Source organism: Mytilus trossulus, chromosome 12 (assembly GCF_036588685.1).
Source record: "Mytilus trossulus isolate FHL-02 chromosome 12, PNRI_Mtr1.1.1.hap1, whole genome shotgun sequence".
Lineage (NCBI taxonomy): Eukaryota > Metazoa > Mollusca > Bivalvia > Mytilida > Mytilidae > Mytilus > Mytilus trossulus.
In genome coordinates, this window is record NC_086384.1 from 40,333,473 (window position 1) to 40,359,947 (window position 26,475).

The following is a 26,475-nucleotide window of genomic DNA, read 5'->3' on the forward strand; positions in this document are numbered from 1 at the left end:
TTTTAAAGTTTAAAGTTTTATTTTATACGTATAAAACATTTTTTTCAACCTAAAATTGTGTTTAATGAAACACAAATAAGTATAATACTTGTACTTTTAAAACTTAAACAATATAATACCCTTCCTATCAAAAGTCTGCATCATTTGTAAATAATATGCTTCATAAATATAAAAACTGCCAGCGTTATTGTGATAAATTTTATCATTGAATCGTATGAATCCGTCTTATATCACGCTTTCATCGAAGAAACAGTGATCTAATTTTGACAACGTGATCACCAGAAAAAACAGAATGTTATTTCGACCTCGTGATCAGAGTTTAATAACAAAATGGTTAACATAAAAATCTATCGCAGATGTTTTGAAAAAGCATTTACGAAGCATACATGTATGTGGTATATTTTAGAAACTTCAATAACATAAAATTACTAGTCATTTCATAATGTTAAAAACAAAAACAATAGAAAAATTCCGCAAACATCGCATTTTTTGTATAAGATATACATTATTTGAATCGATTTTTTGGCAAATTCTTATTTTACAGTTATGATCACACATTTCTATTTTTACAGGTATGAAGATTATCATATTTAGAATGGTATTTTTCAGATTAAATCCAAAAGCACTGATGCAGTTGTATGCAATTTTAGACTTCATTACAATAAAAGAACCAATATTCTAATCCGATTTAATCTATGTAGTATGTCTTTAAAACACTATCGTTAATTGTTTGCCAAATTCTCTATACATCTTCAGTCTTCATTTATCCAGCTTGTTGTTGTTGTCCTTGTTGTTGTCCCTGTTGTTGCTGTTGTTGGGACAATAATCTGATTACTTCCTGTTGAATTCCTGTGTTGAATGGGTCGTTGTATAGCTGACACAAAATTCCTCGCTCGCCTATGCAAACAAATATTAAAAAGATAAATTAAAGTCGTACTGAATTACAGGAAAATGGTTCAGCAACACAATTTTATTATTTGCCTTCGGAAAAGATGTATAAATAATTAGGAAGTCTGAAACCCTTCGTTTTTAACTCACTAAATACATGTATCAGGATCCATACATTTTGATAATTGCAAATTACGCTTGAGAATGCTAAACTTTATCACATTTGAAGCTTGATACTTAGAAACAAAATTCCTTTTAAATCAGTTTGATACAATTGAAATGAATTAAGGCAGCAGTAAACATCGATTTTTAAATTTCGTTACTCGATAAAGGTATGAGCTGTTATCTTTTTAATAAACAACCATAGTACATGCACCATTGACTAGCATATAAGATTTCTTGTCCACCATTTTGTGGCAAGTGGTTATGCTTCGATAGAACAAGAGTATTGAGTATCCATCAATTTGTATACTTATTTTTTCTGTTACTTTTTTTTCTTTTAAAGGGAATTGATTTACTAGAAAGTGAAATTTGCTATATTTGTTTCTATACATTAATTATTTCATCCATATAGAAAATAATTACCTTGGAATCCAACTCCTGTTACATTCGGTGATCTTACATCAACCCAATATTCATTATATTGTTTAACAACTGTGGCGCTACAAAACATAATTTTGGAGATTTGAATAATTTGATATATCTTTTTAGAAACTATCAATGAATGAACGTTAAATAATTTCCAAAATAATTTGGTCTATCCATAGATGCTTTGACTTTTACCTTCGATTTCTTTACCAAAAATCATTACGAATGTTTCTCGTTCAATGGGGTTTATCAAATCAAGTGTATTGAACGTTTGACATATATTTCAAAGTACTAATTCTGAAAAAAAATGTGATCATATGAAACAGCTGATGTAATCAGTTCATGAACCTGGACTTATGGAAACAAACAAAACACAAGAGAGTCATTTTAGTCCCTTTGGTACTATAAATAAAATATGATAAAATTTGCATATATATCCGGAAACCGAAATAGTTTTCAAATTTGGAAACTATTTAGTAATACCATAGTTTAAGGGCAGTTCAATTTCGATCTATTCTTAAAAGTCAAATAAATAATATACTTTCGAGCTAAACAATATATTAGTATGCCATGCATCAATCTACATATTTTTTGAATGTTTGTTCCAAACTTCTATTGAAACTTTGTTGTCATACTTTCCGAATAAACACATATGAAAAGATCCATTATTGAAACTTAATTCTGATCTCCTTCCAAAACCTTTCAGATTTAACAATGTTATAACAAATTTAGGGAACAGTATTTAATCGACGCAGATGAAAATCAAGGTCACACAAATAAACTGAGATAATCCGATGATCACTAAACGGTGCTAGACTGTGTGCATTGACAGGGTAATACTCCAAGTCTATGCCTGGATGATCCGACATGACATTGACACTCGGACAAAATTTCACAATCGTGGATATTACACAATCGATGAAAATCGGGGGTTAGCTAGTTCTTTGTTTTCGTTTCACTCACATCAATATTGTAACATTTAGTAACTTTTTCTGGCAATTTAAACAAAATATATTTTGAATAGTTGCATAATAGCTAAAGACCATTATACAATTGATGTGATCTGAATTTACTGCAAGCTAAATATCTGAAACGTATTAGCGTATATATCGCACTGAAAATCTTTGGAAATTTGACGAAAGACTTAAAACTACTGACTTAATAATTGTTCAGTTTTTTATGAAACATATTTATATCAAAATTAGTCATTTGATTTAAGATATATTTATTCGTGACTACTTGAATGGAAGTTTAACATCCAATTTTCGAATAAAAAAGTGCATTAAATTTGTCTATAAAATTAGATTAACATGTTAGAAAAGGAACTTTCAACAAAAAAAAAACAGATTTATTTGTGATTATAATTATAATAAATTTAAACATAAACATGCCAAATTTTTTTTTTTATATTGAACATGAATGCTATTTGTATTTATACACACATTTATATGGTTTATATATTTCTAAATTGCCGCAAGCTTATTGATTTAAATGATCACGTTTTGAATACACACGTTAAGTAGTTCAAAAAGCCATTAATCAGATAGAACAAGCAATGCAATAATGACGCCGAACCTTCGAAAATTTTAAATAATACAATCCAAGCTGTCAATTCAATGATTAGGTCAATACTTAAACATATATGTATGCACTTATATCAATTAAACCTTTTTAAAATAAAACTAATACAGTTGAACAACAATATATAAGATCGTGTCGATTGAAAAATACAAACGTAAAAATGATATAAGCGATGAATCATCGAAACTGCAAGTATAGTATATCAGTTTTGAATAGTTGGACAAAAATAATTGTAAAAAACAAAATACGACACTTTTCTTATTACTTGCTCACAAAGACTTACGAAAATGTTCAATGGCGTGACATACGTTTAATTTGTTTTTGCTGATTTCATGTTATGACTACAGATCACTATCTTGAATGAATACACTAATTATCTAATACATCTTCGAGAAATTAAAGTATGATATATCTGAACAAAGTATATATAGTTGTTATACATATTTTTAAATAAAGAGTTGTCTTCCTTTTACTAGGAACATTCTCATAAAACATTTGGCATTCAAACTGTGTTAACTGGAGCGCCATTGATCAATCTAATTTAGGTGAACACCTGGTTTCTCTAATTACATGTAGTCCGGAAACATTGGTCAGAAACGTGGCCATGCAAGAAATAAATTATTGCTATTTACTTTTAGATATGTTTTACAATTATTACTATTCATGTACTTTAAAATATTGAAAAATTGTTCTAGCATAAATAACAACTTAACAAAATTTAAATTTAATCATTTTCCATATGTTTTGTAATTTATAAACATTTTGTTAACATATTCACAACATCAACTCATGTCTTCTGACCGAAATTTCATTCTTATTTACTATAAAAGCGCTTAAATTGTATATGAAGTGTTGTTTTCTTTTTTTTTTACAGCGCTCCCAATATTTACCCTTGTACTCGTCTATAATGCACACTTACACAAATTGGACATTTCCCAAGTTGCAGCTTGCTGGTGGGTACCAGTCGAAGGAAACCACATTTTTATCTCTGTTGTTTGTATGTGTAATTCCACCAACACCTCCTACTGCAGCACGACATCTCCTAGCTTGTGAATTGTCATCTAAAGGTCTAAATGTTCCATAAGCAGGTCTGTTGATGGCTTCCAATGGAAAACCATTTCTTGTTGCTTGTACGAAAAATCCACGGAAATAATCGTTAGGTGCTGCTCTAAGGGTTACTGAAAACACAAAAAATAATAAAAGTTAAAATAAAATTTATATATATTTGCCTTAATGAAGAACGTCATTTCTGTATTCCTTAAAAACAAGTCTATCATTGTAGTTCATGTGCCGCTATTTCACTCAATTCTTTGAATATCAATTTGTTCTCCATTTTTTTGTATTTTTTTACTATTTTTGACAGTTATTTATTTGCTGGTCCTCTCTTTATTCTCAAGTCTGTTAAACCTAACCAGACCGTCATATATCATCATTTCCATCATGCACATTGTAAATATGGCCTAACGCTTGCTCCTGTAAACGTACCTCTTAATGGAAAAAATAATTCTCAACGAATTGATTTAGACAAGCCATATGCAGAGAGTTGACGAGGCCTGGCCGTTACGCATGACAGAAAAAATACTTTTGTCTACCCAAGGAACATTGTATCTTAGTCGTATTTTGCAAATCCTTTCGAAACGTTGGTCTTCAGTGCTATTCAATGTTGTACTTTACGTTTGCTTTCAAATTTTCTTGTATTCGATATACACTAATGAGTCTGTTGTAGACGACACGCAGGTCTGTCGAACAGACCTGACGTCTGATGAGTTTATTTATTTATCATTGGAAATTGGAATCAAATGTTTGCCTTGGTCTAGTCAGTCATATGACAGTTGTTATCTTATACATGTAGTTTGTTTCTATGAATGTTGCATTAATTTTTGTTTTTGTTACACTTCTGTGTTCTGTTATTCCCTTGTTTTCCCCGCTTTTGGTTTGTTACCATGATTTGTTTTCTCTTAATCGATTTATGACTTGTGAACAGCTGCATACTACTATTGCCTAATTTTATAGAAACTGTGCGCGGGTGACCGATAAATCACACCACTCAAATGTCAGTAATTTCAAGTTCCTATTGTTTTTTGTTATAAATATCTATCTTTTATATATTTAGATTTTACATATTGTATAAATTTAAGTCTTGCAACATGGCATACATGATGCCTCTAGCGACTTGGTATTTAAATTGCAAACAGTAAGAACATCTGTTCAGGTATCTTAGAGTTAAAAGTCCCCAACCAGATCAGACAAAAATACGTTGTGATACATTCAAACGGATATCGCAGTCGCGGATAAGATATAATGCAGCGTTATAAACAGACATATATTAGCATAACGTACAATGTATTCAATAAGATCAAATAGATTGAACCTGTTATTGTTCTTTACATCTCGAAAAGCAAGGGCAGCTCTCCCTTTTTTTTATTTCAACAGCTACAAACTAGATACAACGAATCATAAAGTCATAAAATTGGTTATATACCAAAGCTACAACATATCATGATTCTTTTTACCCTGACATTTTACTATGTACGATATAGGTAATTAACATATGTCTTCTTTATATCTTATATCGAATACAGAACTGTCACAAAATATGAACATTAACCACGAATATAAAGATGTTTGTTCACTTTATAGATACACACCTACATGCTCATAATTGTCAAATTAATTGTCAAGGAAAATAATTAAAAGTGATGTATACTCTTTCAATACACTAACAAATGTCCTCAGATAAATGTTTCATAACATCTATGGTAATATATGCTGCATGGATTATTGCATTTTATGAAAGGGAACTGCAATAAATTGTCGTAACAGTATATATGCAATAAATGTACGATGGGCCATTACTGTATAACAAGTTAACCGAGGGTAACATGCCAATAAAAACAGGAATATATCTAGAACGGGTATATGTAATGACAAGAAATAATGTCTTCTGAATTGACGGTTCACGCGACATAAGATATAAAACAAAAATCTTCTTGAAAAGTAGATATGCCGAAAGGAAAATTTCGATCTTTTAAAATGACAGAACTTACTAATTTTGAATACAATTTATCATATAAAATAAATGTTGTGGTTAGGTAATGTTCGTCATTTAAAATATGACCAAATAAACAACTGAAGAGTCATTAATGTACAAATAGGTTATAGATATAGGAAGATGTGGTGTTAGTGCCAATGAGACAACTCTCCATCCAAATAACAATTTTAAAAAAGGAAACCATTATAGGTCAATGTACGGCCTTCAACACGGAGCATTTGCTTACACCGAACAACAAGCTATACAGGGCATATGTTTGAATGATACAGATCGTTGTAAGTAGTCTAAATGAGTCCGTTAGTTTTTTCGTTTGAATTGTTTTACATTGTCTTATCGGGGCCTTTTATAGCTGACTGTATGGTATGGGCTTTGCTCATTGTTGAAGGCCGTACGGTGATCTATAGTTGTAAATGTTTGTGTCATTTTGGTCTTTTGTGGATAGTTGTCTCATTGGCAATCATACCACATCTTCTTTTTTATATTAACAGAAAATTACAATATTCTGATCTGGAATGAAAACTACATTTAATAAAAAAAAAATATTCTAAGAAAACCAAACTCCTATATAGGTAGTTGATACACACATAAGCTGTACTTAGTTTTACAATCATGTTAAACATAATTACGTCGGCAATAGATATAACAATATGGTCAAAGGAATATAACTGGCATGCCATAAAACGGAAAAGGGAAAAATGACAACCAACTGTTCAGATGAGAAAACACAACATCAGCTTAAAACCGAAGATATATAAAAACAAACCCATTCACAGTCTGGGGATATAAGAAGGGTAGAAAAAGAAAAGATATTAAAACTCATATTAAAGTCATCTAGCAACCGACAAAAAAGTGACAAAAAACGACGAAATGATAAACAAAATGCCCTAAACTGAACACTGAGCAATGCTTAGTCTTTTAAATCATGAGCTCCTCAAATGATTCAAATAACTAAAGATTATGCTAATTAGTAAACATCTGGATTGAAAGAAATCGTGTGATCAAAAAATAACAACAATATGAACATGATGAACATTATACTTTTTGAAAATGAGGAAAAAGATTTTAAAAAACACTGTCAGAGACTACAAAAGACTGTCAACGATTATTTCCTTACCCCTTAATGTTGAAATATCTGGAAAAAAATTAAGTGACTTTACCTCTAATTCTAGATCCTCGTGCACCACTATATTGGGCACCACTGGTTTCCAAAGAATACCCACTAGTTTCCATTGACAGTGGATAATAAATTCCAATGTGCGTTGCATTTATTCTAGTTTGATGAATAGGTGTTGGATCTCCACAAGAATTTTCAGGTGCACCATTTGGATATCCACTGACAAATGTCAATGCATAATACAAAAAACTGGATGCAATTAAATTTGGCAAAGTGAATTTGGATTTCATAATTCAAGTGATATTCCGCAGTTATTATTTGTTATGGACGTTAGGTCTTTCAGGTAAGTCAAAGGTAACCGTTTTTGTTTTGATGGCTTGTCATCGGATTGTCTTATTTCAGCATGATTGATGTATTGGTTATTATTATTGCAATCACGTGATTTGACATTCCATTTTCCATGCATGGATACACATATAAAATATATATAACATGAAATTTTGTCATAATCTGATTTATATTCAAAAATCGTCATGTCAGTGGGCAAAACTATTTTAATTTCACTCTAGTATTAATAGATTGTATTTGCTTATCTTTATTGTATAAATATTTGTGGGCTTTATTTTAAGTGTTTACATATAAGGGCTAGTTGTCATCCATCATCATGTGGCTTAACACGGATGTGAGGATTGACCATCGGTAAACTACCGTTACCTCTAATTCGTCATGTGCTTAAAGTTAGCCGTCCATAGTATTATCATTTAACGCTTTTAATTTTGTTGCAACACAAACGCTTTTCGACAATTAATATCTTTTGACCTCGTGATTCAAATATTTTAACAACATCCACTCAATATACATTTTTGAAATCATTTCTTTGAAAATATCCAACATTTAGTTGCTATTTCCATAGAACTTTTTTTATGTGGTACAGACAAAATTAGTATTGAAATATTTTTTTTTTTTTTTTAGAAATATGCATATTTATATATGACATTCAAAACGATTCTTTGATTAATATTGCTGTATCCTTAATTGTGTTCTTATTCAACTGGTTACTTAAACATAATGTATTTATTGTAGATAAAAAAATCAAATTGTACCTAATTATATAAAATTGCTTTCACATTGAAATTTGGATATTGTAAATAGTTTGAGAGGATAATGTTAGGTTTTTATAACTTGTATTCAATCACATTGTATTTACACACTAAAATATGTTTACTCTAAGCTAAGATTGTTGTATAAAAAATAAGGCAATAGTAGTATACCGTTGTTCAAAAGTACTGTATCGATTCAGAAGGAAAAAAACAAATAAGTGCGACAAACTTGAACCGTTGGAAAAACTACAACTGTCAGAGAAAAAAAATGGCACAACTGAACCACGGAAGTGCAACAAAAACCAAACGCCAACATACATAGACGCGGATTATTTGTTAACAACTGCTATATTCCTGTCTTATCCAAAAATTTTGAGTTGAACCTTGTTTTAAAACTAGCCAAACTAGTAAAACATTCAAAACAAAAAATAAACAAATGAAGTTGTGATAAACCTCAAAGGTGTAACCAAACCTTTACTAGGAATCAGAGCAATATATGCATAACGGAAATACATTATCATTACTATCATTATTATTATTAAACTATCTTTGTAAGAAAACACATATATAGACGTCCTTAACATAAAATTTTGTCAAGATACCAACAATAATCACGGTTATTTCCCTTTCCATGTAACTATGTGTGGTCAATTACAATGTTCCTATAAGGCTACAATGAAGTTATTCTTTATAAGGCAACAATGGATATCTATTGTTTCTGCGTTTTCACTACAAAAAATGCCTTGGAAAAAATGTAAATTACAACACTCTTATGTCCGAATAAAACCGAAAAACATATTTAGTGCCCAGCCTGATTAAAAACAAATACTAACACATAAAACAGTTAACATTGTTTGTGTAGTGGTTTGTAACTCTTTTTTAATATGCCCTAAACTTTGTCTGAACTCTCTCGTGTATCTTAGAAAGTTCTATTTATTATTTTGGGCAATAATTTGGAAATTGACTTTTTTCCTTAAAAATTTTTAAAAGTGCTATCTCGTTTTGTCTGGAGATTTAAATTACATTATTCATAAAAGAAACTATTTTTTAACACATTTTCTAAAAAGGTGCCACCAAATACTCATCAATTTCATGTTTAAATAACCACATAAACCTGATGAATTACACAATGATTTGTATGAACAAACCACAAATATAGTTACGTTTCAACTCTTTTAAAAGTAAACATATTTACCACAAAATTAAATGTAATGTTTAAAAATGCAACGCGATCATTAGATTATGCTAATTAAATAAGAAAATACTAGTTTATTAAATTTTTAAAAATCCAAAGTCGATTAAATCGATTCTAATCGAAGTAAGCGCATTCTGGTCCGCATTAACCTCATTTCAAATATAAGGGCTAAAGATGATAAATAATACACAGTTCCATCATTTTAGATTATAGTATTTCATATTTATCACTTGATATAAGTCACCTCAATCTATAAACATTAAATTTAAACTAAAAAACAAAATGATATGTTAAATACTAGTAATTGTTACAAAGCTGTCATCTGTCACATTCCAATAATTGTCAGAATAATTAAAAAAAAATTTGTACGTTACCGTTCTTTTACGAATGTGGAGCATTGTCACAACAAAATGTTCTGACAAATGGTAATCTAGCACTGTCTTAGACTATACAGACTTCATGAGCAGGGGTGTGTTCTTTTCATTAGATAAAGGTAACAGTAGAATACAGTTGTTTAATAGTTGTCAATCCATTAAGCGAAAACAAATCGGAGTTTCATACCAAAGCCGAGTGAAACACATTTACTATAACATGAAAACAACGGAACAACAGAAACACTGAACAGCTACAAAACAAACGCCATCATCATGATAATATATATGAGCAGATGTGGTTTAAGTGCCAATGGGACAATCTCAATCTAAGTGAAAATTTTATAGGTCAAAGTATGGTCTTCAAACATAGAAAAGGACTTTTTAATAACATCTGCCATTTTCCTGGCAAGGAACATGACATTTGAAGAAAAATGTGGGTTAAACCTGGTGTTATAGCTATTCAAACCTCCCGCTTATATAGCAATGTTACAAAACTGCCCAAATTTACTATAAAGAAGAAGTAAAATATACGGTCAACATCACAATTTTGTTGACTGATACGATAAATTTGTCTCTCAATTCACTGGCTCCGTGTGTTAAAAGTCTTAATTCTATAAGTTGATAGGGTGTATTTTTCCGTTTCGGATTTGGAAATAGCAGGTAACAATCGGTTTAGATATTTAGTCAAATGTGCAAATTTCGACATTTGTATATAAATATTTAAGAATTATCATTTTAACATAGAACAATATATGATTTATCATATTTACGGCTGAATTTTACGAAAAATTATTGATAATCTGATTAATTTTCTCAGCCTTGCCACATAAGAAGAGGTGACTCAAACAAAGAAACTTTGATTAGAGGATGTGTAGTAAATACACCTATTTTATTTTGTGACAAGAAAGCGAGTCTGGTGATTTATTTAAAAGCATATAATAAGAGCTATCTTTACTTATTTAATTTTTAAATTCTCATGCATATTCTATACTCAGTAGTCATCACTTAAGTTATAAGGTCGTGTATATAGATCTATTGTTTTCAAAATTCGAAATATTACGGATTTCTTATCCCAAGTGTATATTACCTGAGCCGTATTTGGTATAAACTTTTGGAATTTTTGGTCAACTTTGCACTTGTTTGAATTTAAAACTAGTTGGATCTGATCATCCCTGATGAGTCTTATGTTGACGAAATGCAGGTCTGGCGTATCAAATAAAGGCAACAGTAGTATACCGCTGTTCAAAACTCATAAATCCATGGACAAAAAACAAAATCGGGGCAACAAACCAAAACCGAGGGAAACGCATTAAATATAAGAGGAGAACAACGACACAACACCGAAACGCAACAGCACACAGAAACGGACCAAGCAACAGACAATACACCACGAGAATAACAAATATAACATCAAAACCAAATACATGAATATGGGATAGACAAGTACCGTGCCACGTCTTATCTCAAAAATAAGAGAAAACAGAAACGACTCAACGTTAAAATGCAACACACACACAGAAACGAACAATATTATAACAATTGCCATCTTCCTGACTTGGTACAGGACACTTTTAAAGGGAAATAAAAGTGGTGGGTTAAACTGGTTTTAAGGCATGCCAAACCTCGCACTTTAATGGCACAGTTAAATATAACATTAAAATGAAAACAAAAAATTACAGGACTACAATACAAATAAAAAGCAGAACATATTAGACAAAGAAAAGCATGATCAATAGATAACAAAAAGCATCAGGTTTAAAATTCAATACGCCAAAGTCAATGTTACACCAGCTGTAACGTGAATAAAAGCCCGATGACCTATATTCTTATTGTATTCTTGAAAAAGCATGTGATAAACTGCATCTTGACAAATTATCATAACATGCTATGGATTTTAATATAGACACCCCATCTACCTAAACACCAGAATTTTGGTCTTTTTTGCATAAGCGTCGATGTTGTCCTATTAATAACTGCTCCATGTTGACTAAGCGTGGATTCGCTTGACTGGTGATGAATTCTCAAACGGAGACGCATACCTTGTCAAACGATCTGATCTCGTTCGTCTTGGTCATCTTCAATTATTTTGTGTAACCTTGAGAATCAGTGTCCCGCTATGCATGCATATACCGCGTTTCGAGTCCACGCTTAGCCAGAAAGTCACACTCAGGGGAAAATACAGTCAGTCAAATAACAGATTAGACGAGTGTACTGGTATCTAAGCAACATAATCCCCGACTTTATGTTACAAGTGAGTCGAGAAACCGACATATCATATCGCTTAAAGATATGTAGCGTTAATTTTGTCGTTCTTTTTCATGTCTCTGTTTGAGCAGTTTCTGAGTAAAGACAGTCATGTAGTATTTTTTCAACTTAAAAGTTAATGTTTTGAATGAAGCGTTGGAAATTGAACATCTGAAACTCCAATTCATATATTACCAGTATCAAAATTCGGGCTACTTGGCATACTTGACATTCTCGCCGACGTGCTGTCTGCTGACAAGCAAACCCAAAATAGTAGTAATACTGAAACTTTCATACAAGTGGGAGGTTTAACTGTTATACCATGTTTAATCCACCATTGTATTACTGTTTCAAAGTAGCGATATGACAGCTGTTCACTTCTTTCGATGGGAGAAACCTTCATAATAGTCGATTTTATTAACCCCTTCCTGTAATTTCGCAGCTGATTTAGCATTCCGTACGAGTATTTTTAACATGAATGCATTGTTAGTGGTCATCAAACCCAAATGTTTAATACCAGGAACTATTACATAATTCACATTAACAACGACATCTTTTTAAAAAAATAGAAGGAACGCCTTATGCGGTTAACCTCTGAATAAAAAGTTCTGTCATGTCAACTGAATATTTCATATTGTTAGCACATCAAATTAATATAATGCAACTCTGAACAATTAAGATTCCGATATAAAAAAAAATCATTAAGGACTTTCGATCTAGTGTGATAAACTCAGGTGACCAATAGAAGAGATACATGAGACGATAGTCAAACACATAAGTTGTAACCGAACTGACAAGACCATGGTATGTTTGGTTAAATATAAAGTGTTAGGATCAGTTACTCTTGATATTCTTACAAACGAAGAGAAAGTCATAAACAATTTCAAAATGCTCTTATTTATTCCTTAGATTGTTTTTGCACTAAACAACTAATGTAAACAATAAATAATTATTATCAACAAACTTGATATCAACAATATTAATCAGAACTTTAATAGTTTTAAATAATCAAACAGTTCACAAGTCGTAAATCCACAACTAACCGTGTATTAAAATAAGCCACGTTTCCCTACTAACCTAATATTGTATATATACGGTCTCAACGAGGTCGCTTTTAACCAAATTGAATCATATTCCTATATTTGAATCTATAAATGTATAGGAGGTAAGAAAAATGTTGATATACATGAATCTTCACATTCGCAACATCTTCAATGTTAATGTATGCCATAAGACTTGTAGATGTAATCAATCTATAAAATTGAAAAGACAATACAATGATGGAATAAAGCAAATAAAGGCAACAGTAGTATACCGCTGTTCAAAACTCATAAATCCATGGACAAAAAACAAAATCGGGGCAACAAACCAAAACCGAGGGAAACGCATTAAATATAAGAGGAGAACAACGACACAACATCGAAACGCAACAGCACACAGAAACGGACCAAGCAATAGACAATACACCACGAGAATAACAAATATAACATCAAAACCAAATACATGAATATGGGATAGACAAGTACCGTGCCACGTCTTATCTCAAAAATAAGAGAAAACAGAAACGACTCAACGTTAAAATGCAACACACACACAGAAACGAACAATATTATAACAATGGCCATCTTCCTGACTTGGTACAGGACACTTTTAAAGGGGAATAAAAGTGGTGGGTTGAACATTTGATCAGTAGCCTGTAAGATTTATTTAATTTACACATTTTGTATTTTGGGGTCACCTCGATGGAAGATGGTAAGTGTTAGACAACAGACTATGGTGATACATGAAGTTATGGATGGGTATTACAAAATTAAGGATAATGGACAAAAAAGAACTAAAACTAGAGAAAGAGAAAACATTGGCAAAATAGAAAAACAAACGAGAATAGTTAGTTTCTAGATTATGTAGTATACGGAATGATTGAATAGCAAAGTAAGGAATACAGAAACATTGTCTAAAACACGTGAAACAGAAATTAAGACAACACACCAATTGTAGATCTAGAAAGATGTTTGAAAGAAGGAGGCATGCCTAGTATGCCTATATTTACCTGAAATGGGACGGAAACTTGGTCATAATTTTAAGTTTCAAAACAGTAATATTCTTTATCCTTAAAAAATGTTACTTAAATTGTGGTCAAACTGGCCTTTAAAATGAATTCATTTGAACAATTTACCTGGAACAAAACAGTGCATTTTTTGTTAACACATTTTACGTTCATATGATACACATGCAGCAATGAACTGACAAATTGAAAAATTGGACAAACAAGACTAAGATAAAATTTGCATCTGAAGAGTGTCTGAATAAATAATATTTAACACATGCACTGTCATCCCTAATAAGTAAACGATTATGAATATCATACGTTAAGTCAGTAATTGAATATCATTACTGTACCATAAAGAATAAAATACAATGCTTTCAGGAATTGAGATTTCCCGAAATTGATAAATCACATAGGTGACCGAGTATGTTTTTGTGTAAAACAAATGAAAGAAAGAACCATTATGAAACAAACACATCCAGCATGTCCAATATACGAGAACTACAACGATTCTGTTTGGTGTCATGGTTATAAAATATGCTCGGTCTATTTACATAAATTAACGTAGATGAAAGAGAAAATATAATTTATGATAGATTATTAGGAGACAAAAACGCATGATTTATAATTATAATTATTTATACTAAACTTATTCTTCCTGTCAGACGGCAAATTTACTACCTAGAACCTAATTTATAAGGTGGTACGTATACATAACGATAAAGGGAGATGACTCTGTAAAATCAGATGAACGTTTTAATCACGTTCTATTGAGAAGGAAATATTGAGTTTCTAAATGATCAACATTAGTTTTTCTCAGAATGTTATATTTTCAATGTAATTTGTCCAATAAAGTGTATGGTTCAACTTTTCTGAAATATATATGTTTGTCAAAGGGTCAATGTTGATATTTTATAAAATTGTAACGGTGTTTGCATTGGTACTCTTGCATATTATATATTTTGAGTAATGTTTTATGACATGGTATTCAGAAGCCAAAGTACAAGTGTATGTATACATTTGTGTTACATAGATTTATTTCTGGCAAACTATAATGACTTTTTTTAATATCCTATGTCTAAAACTTCTTTGTTTAACGAATTCTCAGAGTTTGACCAAATCATTCAAAAGTTAACTTAAAGATTTGATATTTTAGTCGCACTTCAGTGGTATAGGTTGAGAGACATAAGCCCGAAAGCTACTACTGTGGATTTCCCCCAGGTTTCTATGTAAAGAAATGATCATATCTTGTTCATGTGTATGAGGTAGCAGTACACTGATGAAACTTGAGATCGGTACTAACCCGAATAATACTCTGTTATTTAGCACGATGTTCTTTTTATTAAACCCCATCTAGACCCTTATTCAGGTGACATTTGAGATCGGTTTATTTGTTTGTACTCACCAAAATAATACTCTGTTATTTTGCACATTATACTCTATTTTGTAAACCCCCCAATGAACCTCCTTCATGGGGAAAATGTCACTAATAAATAACAAATGTTAGGAACAATAAAATACAACTTTATGTTGACAATTATATCATTTTACTTGTAGATTCGCCGGACATTCATTACTTAAGACGAAGAAAAAAGACTTTTAGTACAATTTATTCCTAATATTACACAACTGCAAAAAAAAAGAGGTAGTAGGAACCATGTGGATACTCAGACGCATAAGTCGAAGAAAACAGACATGATAGAAAATGCAACTAATATAATTTCTTTTCACATTTGAAAAACAATTAACAATACAGAACAGCACTTCAGAATATTTTCAATGTATGATAAGAACACTATTCGTATCGCAATATCTGAAATAGAATTAGATATAAACCCATGGAATCGTATTATTGTTGCATCTAAAGTACAAGAAACAACATTTAACGGTGACAGTTTAAATAAAAAGTCTGCAGGGTCTTGTTTACCATTTGTATTACGTGTAAATCGTCTTCTATATACTAAATTTAGACTTTTATCATCCCATAACGTTACGGTATGTCCGCTTTTCTTCCATTATTCAACAGAGGCTTAGGTTATTATATCAATAAACTTACCAACTGGATGCATGTACCAGACTTAAAATTTTGTACTCCTGACGTGTGTTTTGTATACAAAAGACTCATTAATGACACTCGTTTCAAAAAAGTTCGAAAAAGTTAAATATAGTTCAAAGTTGAAGAACATTTAGATTATAAATTCCGAGATGTTTTACTAAATTTAGCTACTGAAATCTGTTCCTTGGGTAGAAACTCAATATTAATTTGAAAAACTGCAATCTTTTGTGAACATTTAGTTTATAATTAGGACCACCGAATGCTGACTTTCAAAACAATGATCTTAGATAAAAGAAAACTTTCACTTTTATAAATAATATTCCTTATACAATTATTAAACCATATAATGATATCACGCGAAATCACGCGGTAACTAAGAATACATTACCTCTGATATAGTCCTGTTTTGGCTTCATTTTTGGTAGAGTTAAATTTTTGTATTCCAGTTTACTAACTGTTAATGTGTAATTCATTTCAGAATTGTTCATTGGAAGATACTGTCCCATGTGTGTTTCATTTAAAACTTTCGTATGGAAAGTTGCAGACGACAGACAAGTGTTAATTGGTGCTCCATTCCAAAAACAATATACAGTTGTTAAACAGACGATCACAAGAATTTCAGTAACTTTTGCCAATTTTTTCAGCATCGTGGATATTTTTCAAGGAAGATTGTTAGAAATGGACGAACACTTGGAACCTGTTATACGGTGTCACGTGATATTATGCCAAATTGACATGAGCGACACATCAATTAGTAAGAAATGTCATTCTCTTGTCAATGAGACATGTTGATTAAATGTCAATTACAAGCAATTGCACTATATATAACAAAGTAAGTTTGAGGAAATACAATGGACGGATTCTTGTCATTCAATTGAAATAATATGTTTTTCCCAAGGACACCCATAATACATATATATATAAATCTAAACGATTAAATGCAATTTACAAGCATGCTGTACATAATCATAGTACTTCCGGCGTGAGAACGGTGCTGGAAAGTTAGTCCCACTACCAATGCATGAAGGTCTGAACTGGGGGGGAGGGGGATTTCCATTTCCTTATTCTTTCAGTCATGTTTTCTATCATTTTTACCTTTTTGGCCATTATTTTCTATTCTTTATTTTTAGGTGTTTTTTTTGTCTTAATATATTCTTTATATTTGTGCCCATAAATTTGGATGATTCAGGGGGAACTAATTCAAATAACGAAAAATACAAATTGCACACACATTTATTCTAAAGAAAATAACCCTTTATTATACCCCCTTAACATTTATAATTTAAACATTGAATTTAACTAGTTTAAACCTGTGTGAATGCAACCTAATTAGCTGACGAACTGATTTATGGAAATTGAACTTGCTTATTATGTAAAAAAACTAATGATATATTGAACCTAGAACGTATACGTGTCTTCAATATAAGCCAAGGTGGGAGTGTTAACGGACATATATAGGTTTTTTCCATTCTTTGCATATGTTGTGATGCATTTATGTGAAGAAGAAGTAATGAAATATAGGTCACAGAGGTTATTCTTAAGCTACAGGTTGTAAAAATATAAATTATATATGGATTATACAAAGAACAAGCGTCAGTGTGTTAATAAAAAGTAAACTAAATGATAGAAATAAGCTGCTTTCAGAATATGAGAAGAAAATGAGTTCGACGTCCTTCTCCCCCTGCTTTTAAATAAAACAGAAGAAAAAAAATTCTGTCGATTCCTTTATCTTTTCTTTTTATTTTCAGAGTTACTTCCCCTGAGTACAAAAAAAATAAGATTGAAGAGAATTTGTTATTAGACATTTTGTAACAGGTGTTTGTCTTCAATATCTAATAAATCAAAAGTAATTACATAAGTATGAATATTCAATAACAATCACTTGAAGTAAAATAACGATATTTAGTAATATACAGAACAAAATAAAGACATTTTACAAGATTTCATACCTGCCCCCGGCTAACAAAGACAAGCCTTCAATAATAAAAAACCTCAAATTTGATAATTTTATAATCATAAATGTCAAAGGATATTAATTATACATCACGATTGACAAGCTAATTCACAGGGAGTTTTCTTTTCAGTGACGCCATGACAATAAATGGTACAACTAGTCATATTCGTGGTTTACGTACAAACAAAAAGGCGATATTGACTACAATGATTTTTTTCTGTATAAGCGGTCATATAAGAAAGAAAAAATCCCAAGCAGCATGGTTTTTTTTTTTAACTTCAAATATTTTTAATTGATTTACATTACATGTGTTAAATGTACATGTAGAGGGCGTCGCAGTTTATCTTTAAATAAGTCTTGTCTCATAAATTTGTGGTGAACACATGCATATTTCTGGCATACGACTGTCACACATTATTGTTTATGTCATATTTCACTACTATTCTTTATTACATACCAAAAATAAATTGTGCAGTATAATACATGTAAATTATGATCTATTATTATACAACTTTTTCTCTAGCATTCAAGAAAAATCAGGTCCATTTAAAAAAAAATCAAAATTTACCATTGTTTCAACCAATGCTTTGTCGAGTGTTTCACTCCATCACTAAACTACTCTTCAAATCGGAATTTCCAGTCTTAAATTATGTAAATAAATTATATAAACATGTACATGTATACTGTACATGAACTGCACTGGTTGATACTTTAGTCTGAGAGAACGTGATTATAAATATATTTCTTAGTTGCAATTGGCCTTTTTTAACTAGCTTCCAGTACAGGAAACTGCAGGTTCTCTTAATTATGGCGATATTTGGTGTCGGTTGTTCTAATTTTTGCTGATTTTGTGTTGCGTATTCATCTCTTGAGTTTATTTAATTGCAACTGATTTTTGACAGTTTGTTCTTATTGTGTGATGTTGCGCTGCTGTCCCAGATTATAAAGAGGGTTTAACACCCACAAACATGCTTAACCCCGCTACGTTCTGTATGTGCGTAAGTCAGAAGTTAAAATTGTGTTGTAGTTCTCCAGTTTTAAAAAAGATTCACGCTTTTCATGTCGGGGTCTTTTATAGATAACAATACGGTATGAGATTTTTTTTTCATTGTTGAAGGTCGAGCAGTAGTATATAATACTTGCTAATGTTCATTTCATTTGACCTCTGGTTGATAGTTGTCTTGTTGACAATCATAGAACATCTCGTTAATTTTATGTTTCAAGATACACAAAACAACAAAATAAAGTTTGTTTACATCATCAAGATAACATTGTTCTGATTGTAAATAACTAAATGACATGCTTCAGAACATATGTATGTTCTACTTAAACATATACCATTCATGTATAAATCTTATTTCCTTGTGCATGACGTACCTTGTCAATCTAATTGGTTTTTCCTAATGACTTTAAATTGAAAAAAAAACTCAATCTTTCCTATTTTGGCCATCGCTTTAAGCATGTTCAGAATAAGGGAAAAATACGACATGCCGAAATCTAATAGTTCATCTTTTGACAACTTTACAGTCATAAAGCATGTCAGTCATACATATACTAGTCAACTATAAAAACGATACAAGGCAATGAATTATCAATATATAAGAAAAAACACATCGTTTAAACACCAACAATGTAAACACTCGCCAATTGGTAAATGTATCATGTTTACAAAGTTGCTTTCTCACCAAAACATATAAATTAAGACAAAAAACTCTACATTCTTGATTTGTTCGTAATTTGATTTATTTCCAATATTGTTTTTAACCGAGTTCAGAAAGAAATTATGTAATTTTTGAACGTACAGTTTGAAATAAAAAACATGGTCGGATTAGACTATCGATTTTCTCAATGGTTGCCTTAAAACCAAAATAATATTTCTGATTTTGGCTAATTTTTAAAACATATGCGTCTGGAGAAAAACAAAACACACCACACAAATATAAAGCAGGCCTGTTTGAAATTTCACTGAATTTCAACACACCACTGAATATTCCCGCGTTGCATAAAACATAAAAAGCTTCTGTTTAATTGCGTGTCGTTTTCAGTCAGGCTATGTGTTATTGGATCACGGGATTTGTTTTCTTCTCAGCAACAACAAAAACAACATTTAATACTCGATTTTAGATCATAAACATAAACTTGACCTAACAGTTGTAGACGGACAACTTTGAAAAAAATCAATCTACTTGCAAAATTTTGCGGCGAAAATCAGTTGACTAGACATGTGCGCATGCTCTCCCGGAAGTGACATTTACTTTCTCTGTTGTCTATTTCCTTTTCAAGGAGTTACTCTTCACAACCGCAATATCGAAACAGACAATGGGTTTCCTTTGAACAAAATTTTGCTGATCTTTCATTATTTCTCTTCTTTACTAACACACTGATCCAAGATGTATAACACCATAATTTTACACCCTTTACACCCAAAAACACGAATAAGTCCTACTTAATACATAATTTTACAGAAAATCGTGATGGTCTAAGTTGCTACAATACTTGTTCATACAAGCACTTAAATTTGTTTGATGGTTTAATACAAAAGATTTCATATGAAGGCCTACTCTTACGACCATTCTGATATACAAGTACATAAAAGTACGTTTAAAAAATTAAAGATGAATTGGATGAGGTTTACATAACAGATAATAATAATTGGCTAAAAATAGAGAATGAAGAGGAGGACATACAGATTAATCGGCAGCCTTTTAATTGTTGCGTTCTGCTTTGAAGTCGGGTTGTTGTCACTCTGACACAATTTTCGAAGATGGTAACAAGGGTTAAGTAATAATAAAAAATGATATAATTGGGGGATAAATCTTACAAATAATGAAAATTGGATAAATAAAATAAAGAATACAGAAAAATGGCATACAGATTAAAGAAAACAAAAATAAAAACACTCATTCAGACCCTCAATAAACCTTTTAAATTGTGAAATTGCAAGCCATTTTCTGTCTATCTCTTTTAAGACATGGCAAGTAGTCCATGCTTTCCTACAAAAAACTAGAATATTACTTTGATAAAAATAAAATGATGCAGAAACAAGGATCCTGTTCAAGGAACAATTTTGGGGAAAACTTGACACTGTAATAAATTGTATCTATTAACCTCTTCTGAAAGTTGAAATAAAAGTTGAAATAATGTACCTAAATTAATAATATATTACCGATTTGAAGTGGAAATTTGCGTGGCATTGTAAATGCTGCCATAAAAAATAGTAAATTAAAATAAAAGGTGAATCTGCCAAAAAAGGTGAAAGTTTCTTAGAAATAATATACAAAAAAGAAGATTGTTATAATATACAGTACGTGTATATTGTGTATATTCTTTTTTTTTTTACGAAAATATTAGTTTATGAGAGGCTTGTGCTAAATGCTTATTTTAACCGAAGCGTTCCTGAAATTGACTGCTATGACATCAATTCAATGAAATCACAATAGTCAAAAAGACTAACTTTTTAAAAGTCCTACATGTAGTTACTATAGTAAGCAGATTAACTGAGAATGTAGACAAATAATACTTTCATCCAATTATTTAATTTTCGGTGAGTTTACCAGCCTAGTTAAGCCCAAAATTGAATCTGTTGCTTTATATTGGCATGTCATCAATGGTTTAGTATAGGAGTGCTCGGTAAACATTACGTACTATCTACTTATGCAGAATCTGTTTTGCTAAGCGGAAAACCGGAAAAAGAGTCGTAATCTAAACTATTGATGACATGAAAAGCAAAAGTGTGAACAGACTAACACATAGATATTTACGAACGGAAACAACCACCCTCCCAAAAGACCTATACTACATGTATCTGAAATTATTTTATCAGTCAATACGACTTTCGGAAATATTTTGGTATTAAATCCTACCCTAATACTAACAAAAACAATTTCTTATTAGTTTTAACCCTCACTACGTGCCCTTTTAAACTATAAATATAAACATACTTTAAAAAAATATTTTCCTTTTTAAGTCGATATCTTTTAAAAACGTCATCAGTAGAAGTCGAAACATACACATGACTTTGTTGATTGATTAATTGATTGATCATTTATATTAATATCTGAATTTATCGATTGATCAATTGATCGGTTGTGTCTATTAACATTGTTTTTTTTGTGGTACACGACTATTTCCGGTTCGTATATTATTATTACATTTAAAGTCAGACATGAGACAGAATAGATAAAAGCGATGTTTAATAACCAAGCACTGTTACTAAAATACAAGATGACGGTAGAGTGTCATATTGAAAACAAACTGTCACCGTTTAATAGTTCAAAGAAATGAAAAGGTTTCAGTAAATGAAAAATAAGTATAAAGTTCTTAAGATTGAACACTTTGAACTTATAATTCCCCGGGCAAAGTTTACCAAGTTAAATTTGACTTATCTTTCAGGTTTCTTTGATATATTTGTTCAAGTTTTGATGTATTTGTACATCTTGTCAAATCTTTGGGTTTTAGCCTTTCTTGTGAGTCGGTGTATTTTCAACAAAAATGCTTCAGAGGCATCAAGTACCAAATGTATAAAGTGCTTAAGTCCTTGATAGCTATATATAGTATATGAAATAAATCAAAATGTATTACTAGTATATAGAAAAATAATACCCACATGTATACAGTGTTCCAAAGTACAACATTTATTTTTAAAGACCATGCAGGCTAAGACTGGTAAAATAATGATTTGAAGCAGATGACGTAAATGTTACAAAAATTCTATAGGACCACGTTATCAACGTCAATAGTTTGGCTTTATAAGGTTAGTGATTGCGTAAGGCCAATGCGTTTAGACCTTGCAAACAGCAAAGTTGCTTTATATCCTTTTTAAACCTTTTCTGATGAATCTTCATGAACTGTTATGAAGTATTTGCCACTGGAAGAAATACAACCAACAACCAATCAACAATTGGTCTGAAGCTATAGTTATTGACGACAATATAACTAAATGAACTTTATGATCCGAGGAAAATAAACATGTCCTACCATATCTTCCACATTTAGAAAACAATAGTATATATTGCCGAGGTGTATTTCTCGAACAGAAGTATGTCATCACATGGTTCATTTACATACTGACTGTTACATTAGGAACCAATCTTGCAAAAATCAGTAAAGTGAGAAGGGGAGATAAAGCTTTTTTTGGTCTTAACATAAAAGAAACAAAAAGGAAAACAAACATGTGTTTAACATGTGGTTAATATAGTTGTAAGTATTTCTCGTTTGTTATATAAACAAGACCGTCGGTTTCCCTTTTTGAACGGTTTTAAACAAAGCTGTTCGGTGTGAGCCGATGCTCCTCGTTGAAGGCCGAGCTTTGACCCATACGTGTAGGTTCTCTTTTACAACGTGTGACTTGGATGGAGAGTTGTCCAATTGGCACTCATATGGCATCGTCTTGTATTATATAAGGTTCAAGTTAGTCAGAATATTTAAAACAAATTTTAACGAGTTACCATGACAAAAAAAAATCAATGACAAAGTATGATGTATACGTTTGTAAAATGTCTTCTTTGAACTTGTTTAATCATCTTTTAAATATAGTTTAGAATAAGTCAAGCTGCGTACCTAAAAACCTACTTTATATTGTGTAAATAGCTACATGTACATGTATGCTAAAGCTTCTCTTAAATTATATGTTGTTTTCTTTGTTGCGAACGTTGTTTCAAGAATGTCAAAGTGAATGGTGAACTACATTTTTACATTTAGCAGTTAACTTCATGTTCATCAATGTTTTGACGATCTTGTCGATAACCATAGATATAGGAAGATGTGGTGTGAGTGCCAATGAGTCAACTCTCCATCCAAATAACAATTTAAAAAGTATGACTATTTTCATATTCCCAGTTTTTGACACCGGAGTATATATATATTTTGACATGTTGAGAACTTACTCTGTAGTAGTACTCGGTCAAGTAAGAGCAACTAAATCGAGTAAAACCAGGCATTTGTTCAATAGATGCAATCTAGGAAAATATTTAATATATTCCGATGATTTTATCGTTTACAAGAAACGTAAAACAATTATTTTTTTTCCATAATCCAAGATTGTATAAAAAAAATAATCTTTTACTCGCTCTTACTAGGACGAGTACCAGAATGTCCTTATACAGGCAGTTGATAACCTGACGAAAATTGTCAACTACGGCGTCAAAATCCATGAAATGAAAACATGCCATGGCTTATCGTCAGCATGTATATCAGAAACGGATGTTAACATGTATGAATTTTTTCTCATTTTATTAACTGAGTCAAACGTATCATAATTCACCAAAACTATGTGTTTTTTTATAATTTTTTAAGTGTTACAGACTACAATGTCTCTTGGCGAACCTCCTGATACTACGTATTAATGAATTGCAGTTACAAGGAATATCTACATTACAATGTCTTGACGTTCAAAAGAGAATACATTTGAGAATTGAAATGAGGAATATGTTAAGGAGACAACAACCAGACAAACTGCCAATTGGTCTTCAATTCAGCGAGAAAAACTCGCACCACGATGAGGTTGGCCTCAGCTGGCTTCTAAGTTAAAACATCCCCATATTTTTTTAAATATTGACATGTTTTCATTTTTGATATAATCAAGATTTACCAAAGCAGAGTTGGGTTACCTTTAGGGTATCAAATATATAAGTGGAATATTTTGTTTTGTGGTAGACTAAGTCATTTCGCAAATTTATACTAAAATATTTTCTCAATCGATAAACTTAACTAAAAATGCTACCATGACAGATACCACATCATACATACAAAGATTAAAATTTTGTATTTGCGCCAGATGAGTTTTTCGTCTACAAAAGACTCATCAGTAACGCTCGAATAAAAAATGTAAATAAGGCCAAAAAAAGTACGAAGAAACTTACCTCGGAGTGATTGTGGGTTGAACTGTCCTGTCTCAATTCGATAACCATGAGGAGCAGGATTTCTTGGCCGTGCATTGTGACCAGGCCTTAATATAACATTTCTACCGTCCAAACGGTCATATTGACAAAAAGCGTCGGGAGCACCACTGCTGTAAGTATTTACGTCACTTACAAATAAAACCAGGGAATAAATTGTCAGAAAATAACAGTACATGTTTGTTGAAATTATTTCAATCCGTTAATTATGAGAATGAAAATTAACGAAAACCGTATCAAGACACTGAATTGTCCCTAAAAACGTTTAACTCTAGCGGAATGCATCAATCAAAATTTCTGAAATCATATGTCAAGTTACTTGTCAGCCAATGACAGGCCAAGAAAAGAGATGTAAACGCAGACGTGAAATTGTAGAAAAGTTTATAACTAGATCTTTTTGACGTTTGACACCAATGGAGCTCGAATTTTGTTCAGTTAAATGGAGAGTTTGTCCAAGACGTTTATAGGTCATAAATCACCTTGAGATGTTACTTTGTTGACAAACAGCCGATCTATTGTCTAGATCAAAGTAAAGTGACGATGATTGAAATATTAAATGTAAGCCCCCGAGCCCCGGATGACAGCTAAATCAAAAAAATAAAATATCGTGCAAAACACGTGTTTTGTAGTGTAATTACACATTTATACATATACGTTTTTGTCTTTCAAAAGGCAAAGTCATTAAATTTCATGTCGTTTAAAAGGTCGTATACATCTGTTTAAAAGTTATTTTCGTAGTGTTACGCAAGATAATAATTATTTTCAAAAACATGCTGACTTACATTTTTTTTGTTTTGTTTTTTTATTAAGATTGTTATTTCAAAGAGATTTAAAACTGTTATTGTGAAAATTTACGACTTTATTACAAACGGAACAAACAAGTAAATATTTTTAAATACTAATGTTTGGTTTTTTTTTGGGTTTTTTAAGTAACTGCATATTTAGACAATTGCGTTATAATGATGTAATATTCATAATTTTCATGTTATTTTTAAAGTCAATAAATCTGTTTAAAGTTTGATTCAAACTGTTAATACAATAATACGTTGCTGTCTTTCATAGAAAATTTGATTAAACATACGGTTAAACGGTTTTCCAATAGTTGAAAATTTCACATTGTTTAAGTTCAATGTTTGTCAAAGTTTTCTTATATTAAAGAAGGGAATGGTAAGTTATGTTTCAGCACACACTGTAAGACATCATTTCTATGCATCCACAGTGTTTTCATTAAGAACCGGCCGCCGGCCATTTTGAACTGTTCAAATCAATTTCTGGCCGGTTCAGTTGTCCTTAACAAAAAAAAAAAAAGTCCGATTTTTTTTATCAGATCTTTTTATATTAAAATCATGACAACGGAGTTCGAAGATTTGTGTTTATATTTTAAAC

At 31.1% G+C, this 26,475-nt stretch overlaps 1 protein-coding gene across 3 annotated transcripts; it reads right to left on the reverse strand.

Annotated features, from left to right (window-relative positions):
* LOC134692072 (putative defense protein 1) lies at nucleotides 1–25,506 on the reverse strand. Of its 3 annotated transcripts, none has more exons than XM_063552438.1 (4): nucleotides 25,054–25,506; nucleotides 3,977–4,235; nucleotides 1,474–1,550; nucleotides 1–897 (listed from the first exon to the last, which is right to left on the reverse strand). In XM_063552438.1, exons 1-4 carry the CDS (start codon nucleotides 25,265–25,267, stop codon nucleotides 764–766), a joined length of 684 nt encoding a protein of 227 aa, XP_063408508.1. In that variant the 5' UTR covers nucleotides 25,268–25,506; the 3' UTR covers nucleotides 1–763. The 3 variants fall into 3 exon arrangements, with proteins under 3 accessions (XP_063408508.1, XP_063408506.1, XP_063408507.1); XM_063552436.1 differs by lacking the exon at nucleotides 25,054–25,506 and adding an exon at nucleotides 16,628–17,021; XM_063552437.1 differs by lacking the exon at nucleotides 25,054–25,506 and adding an exon at nucleotides 7,267–7,612.
* Nucleotides 25,507–26,475: the final 969 nt, after the last annotated feature.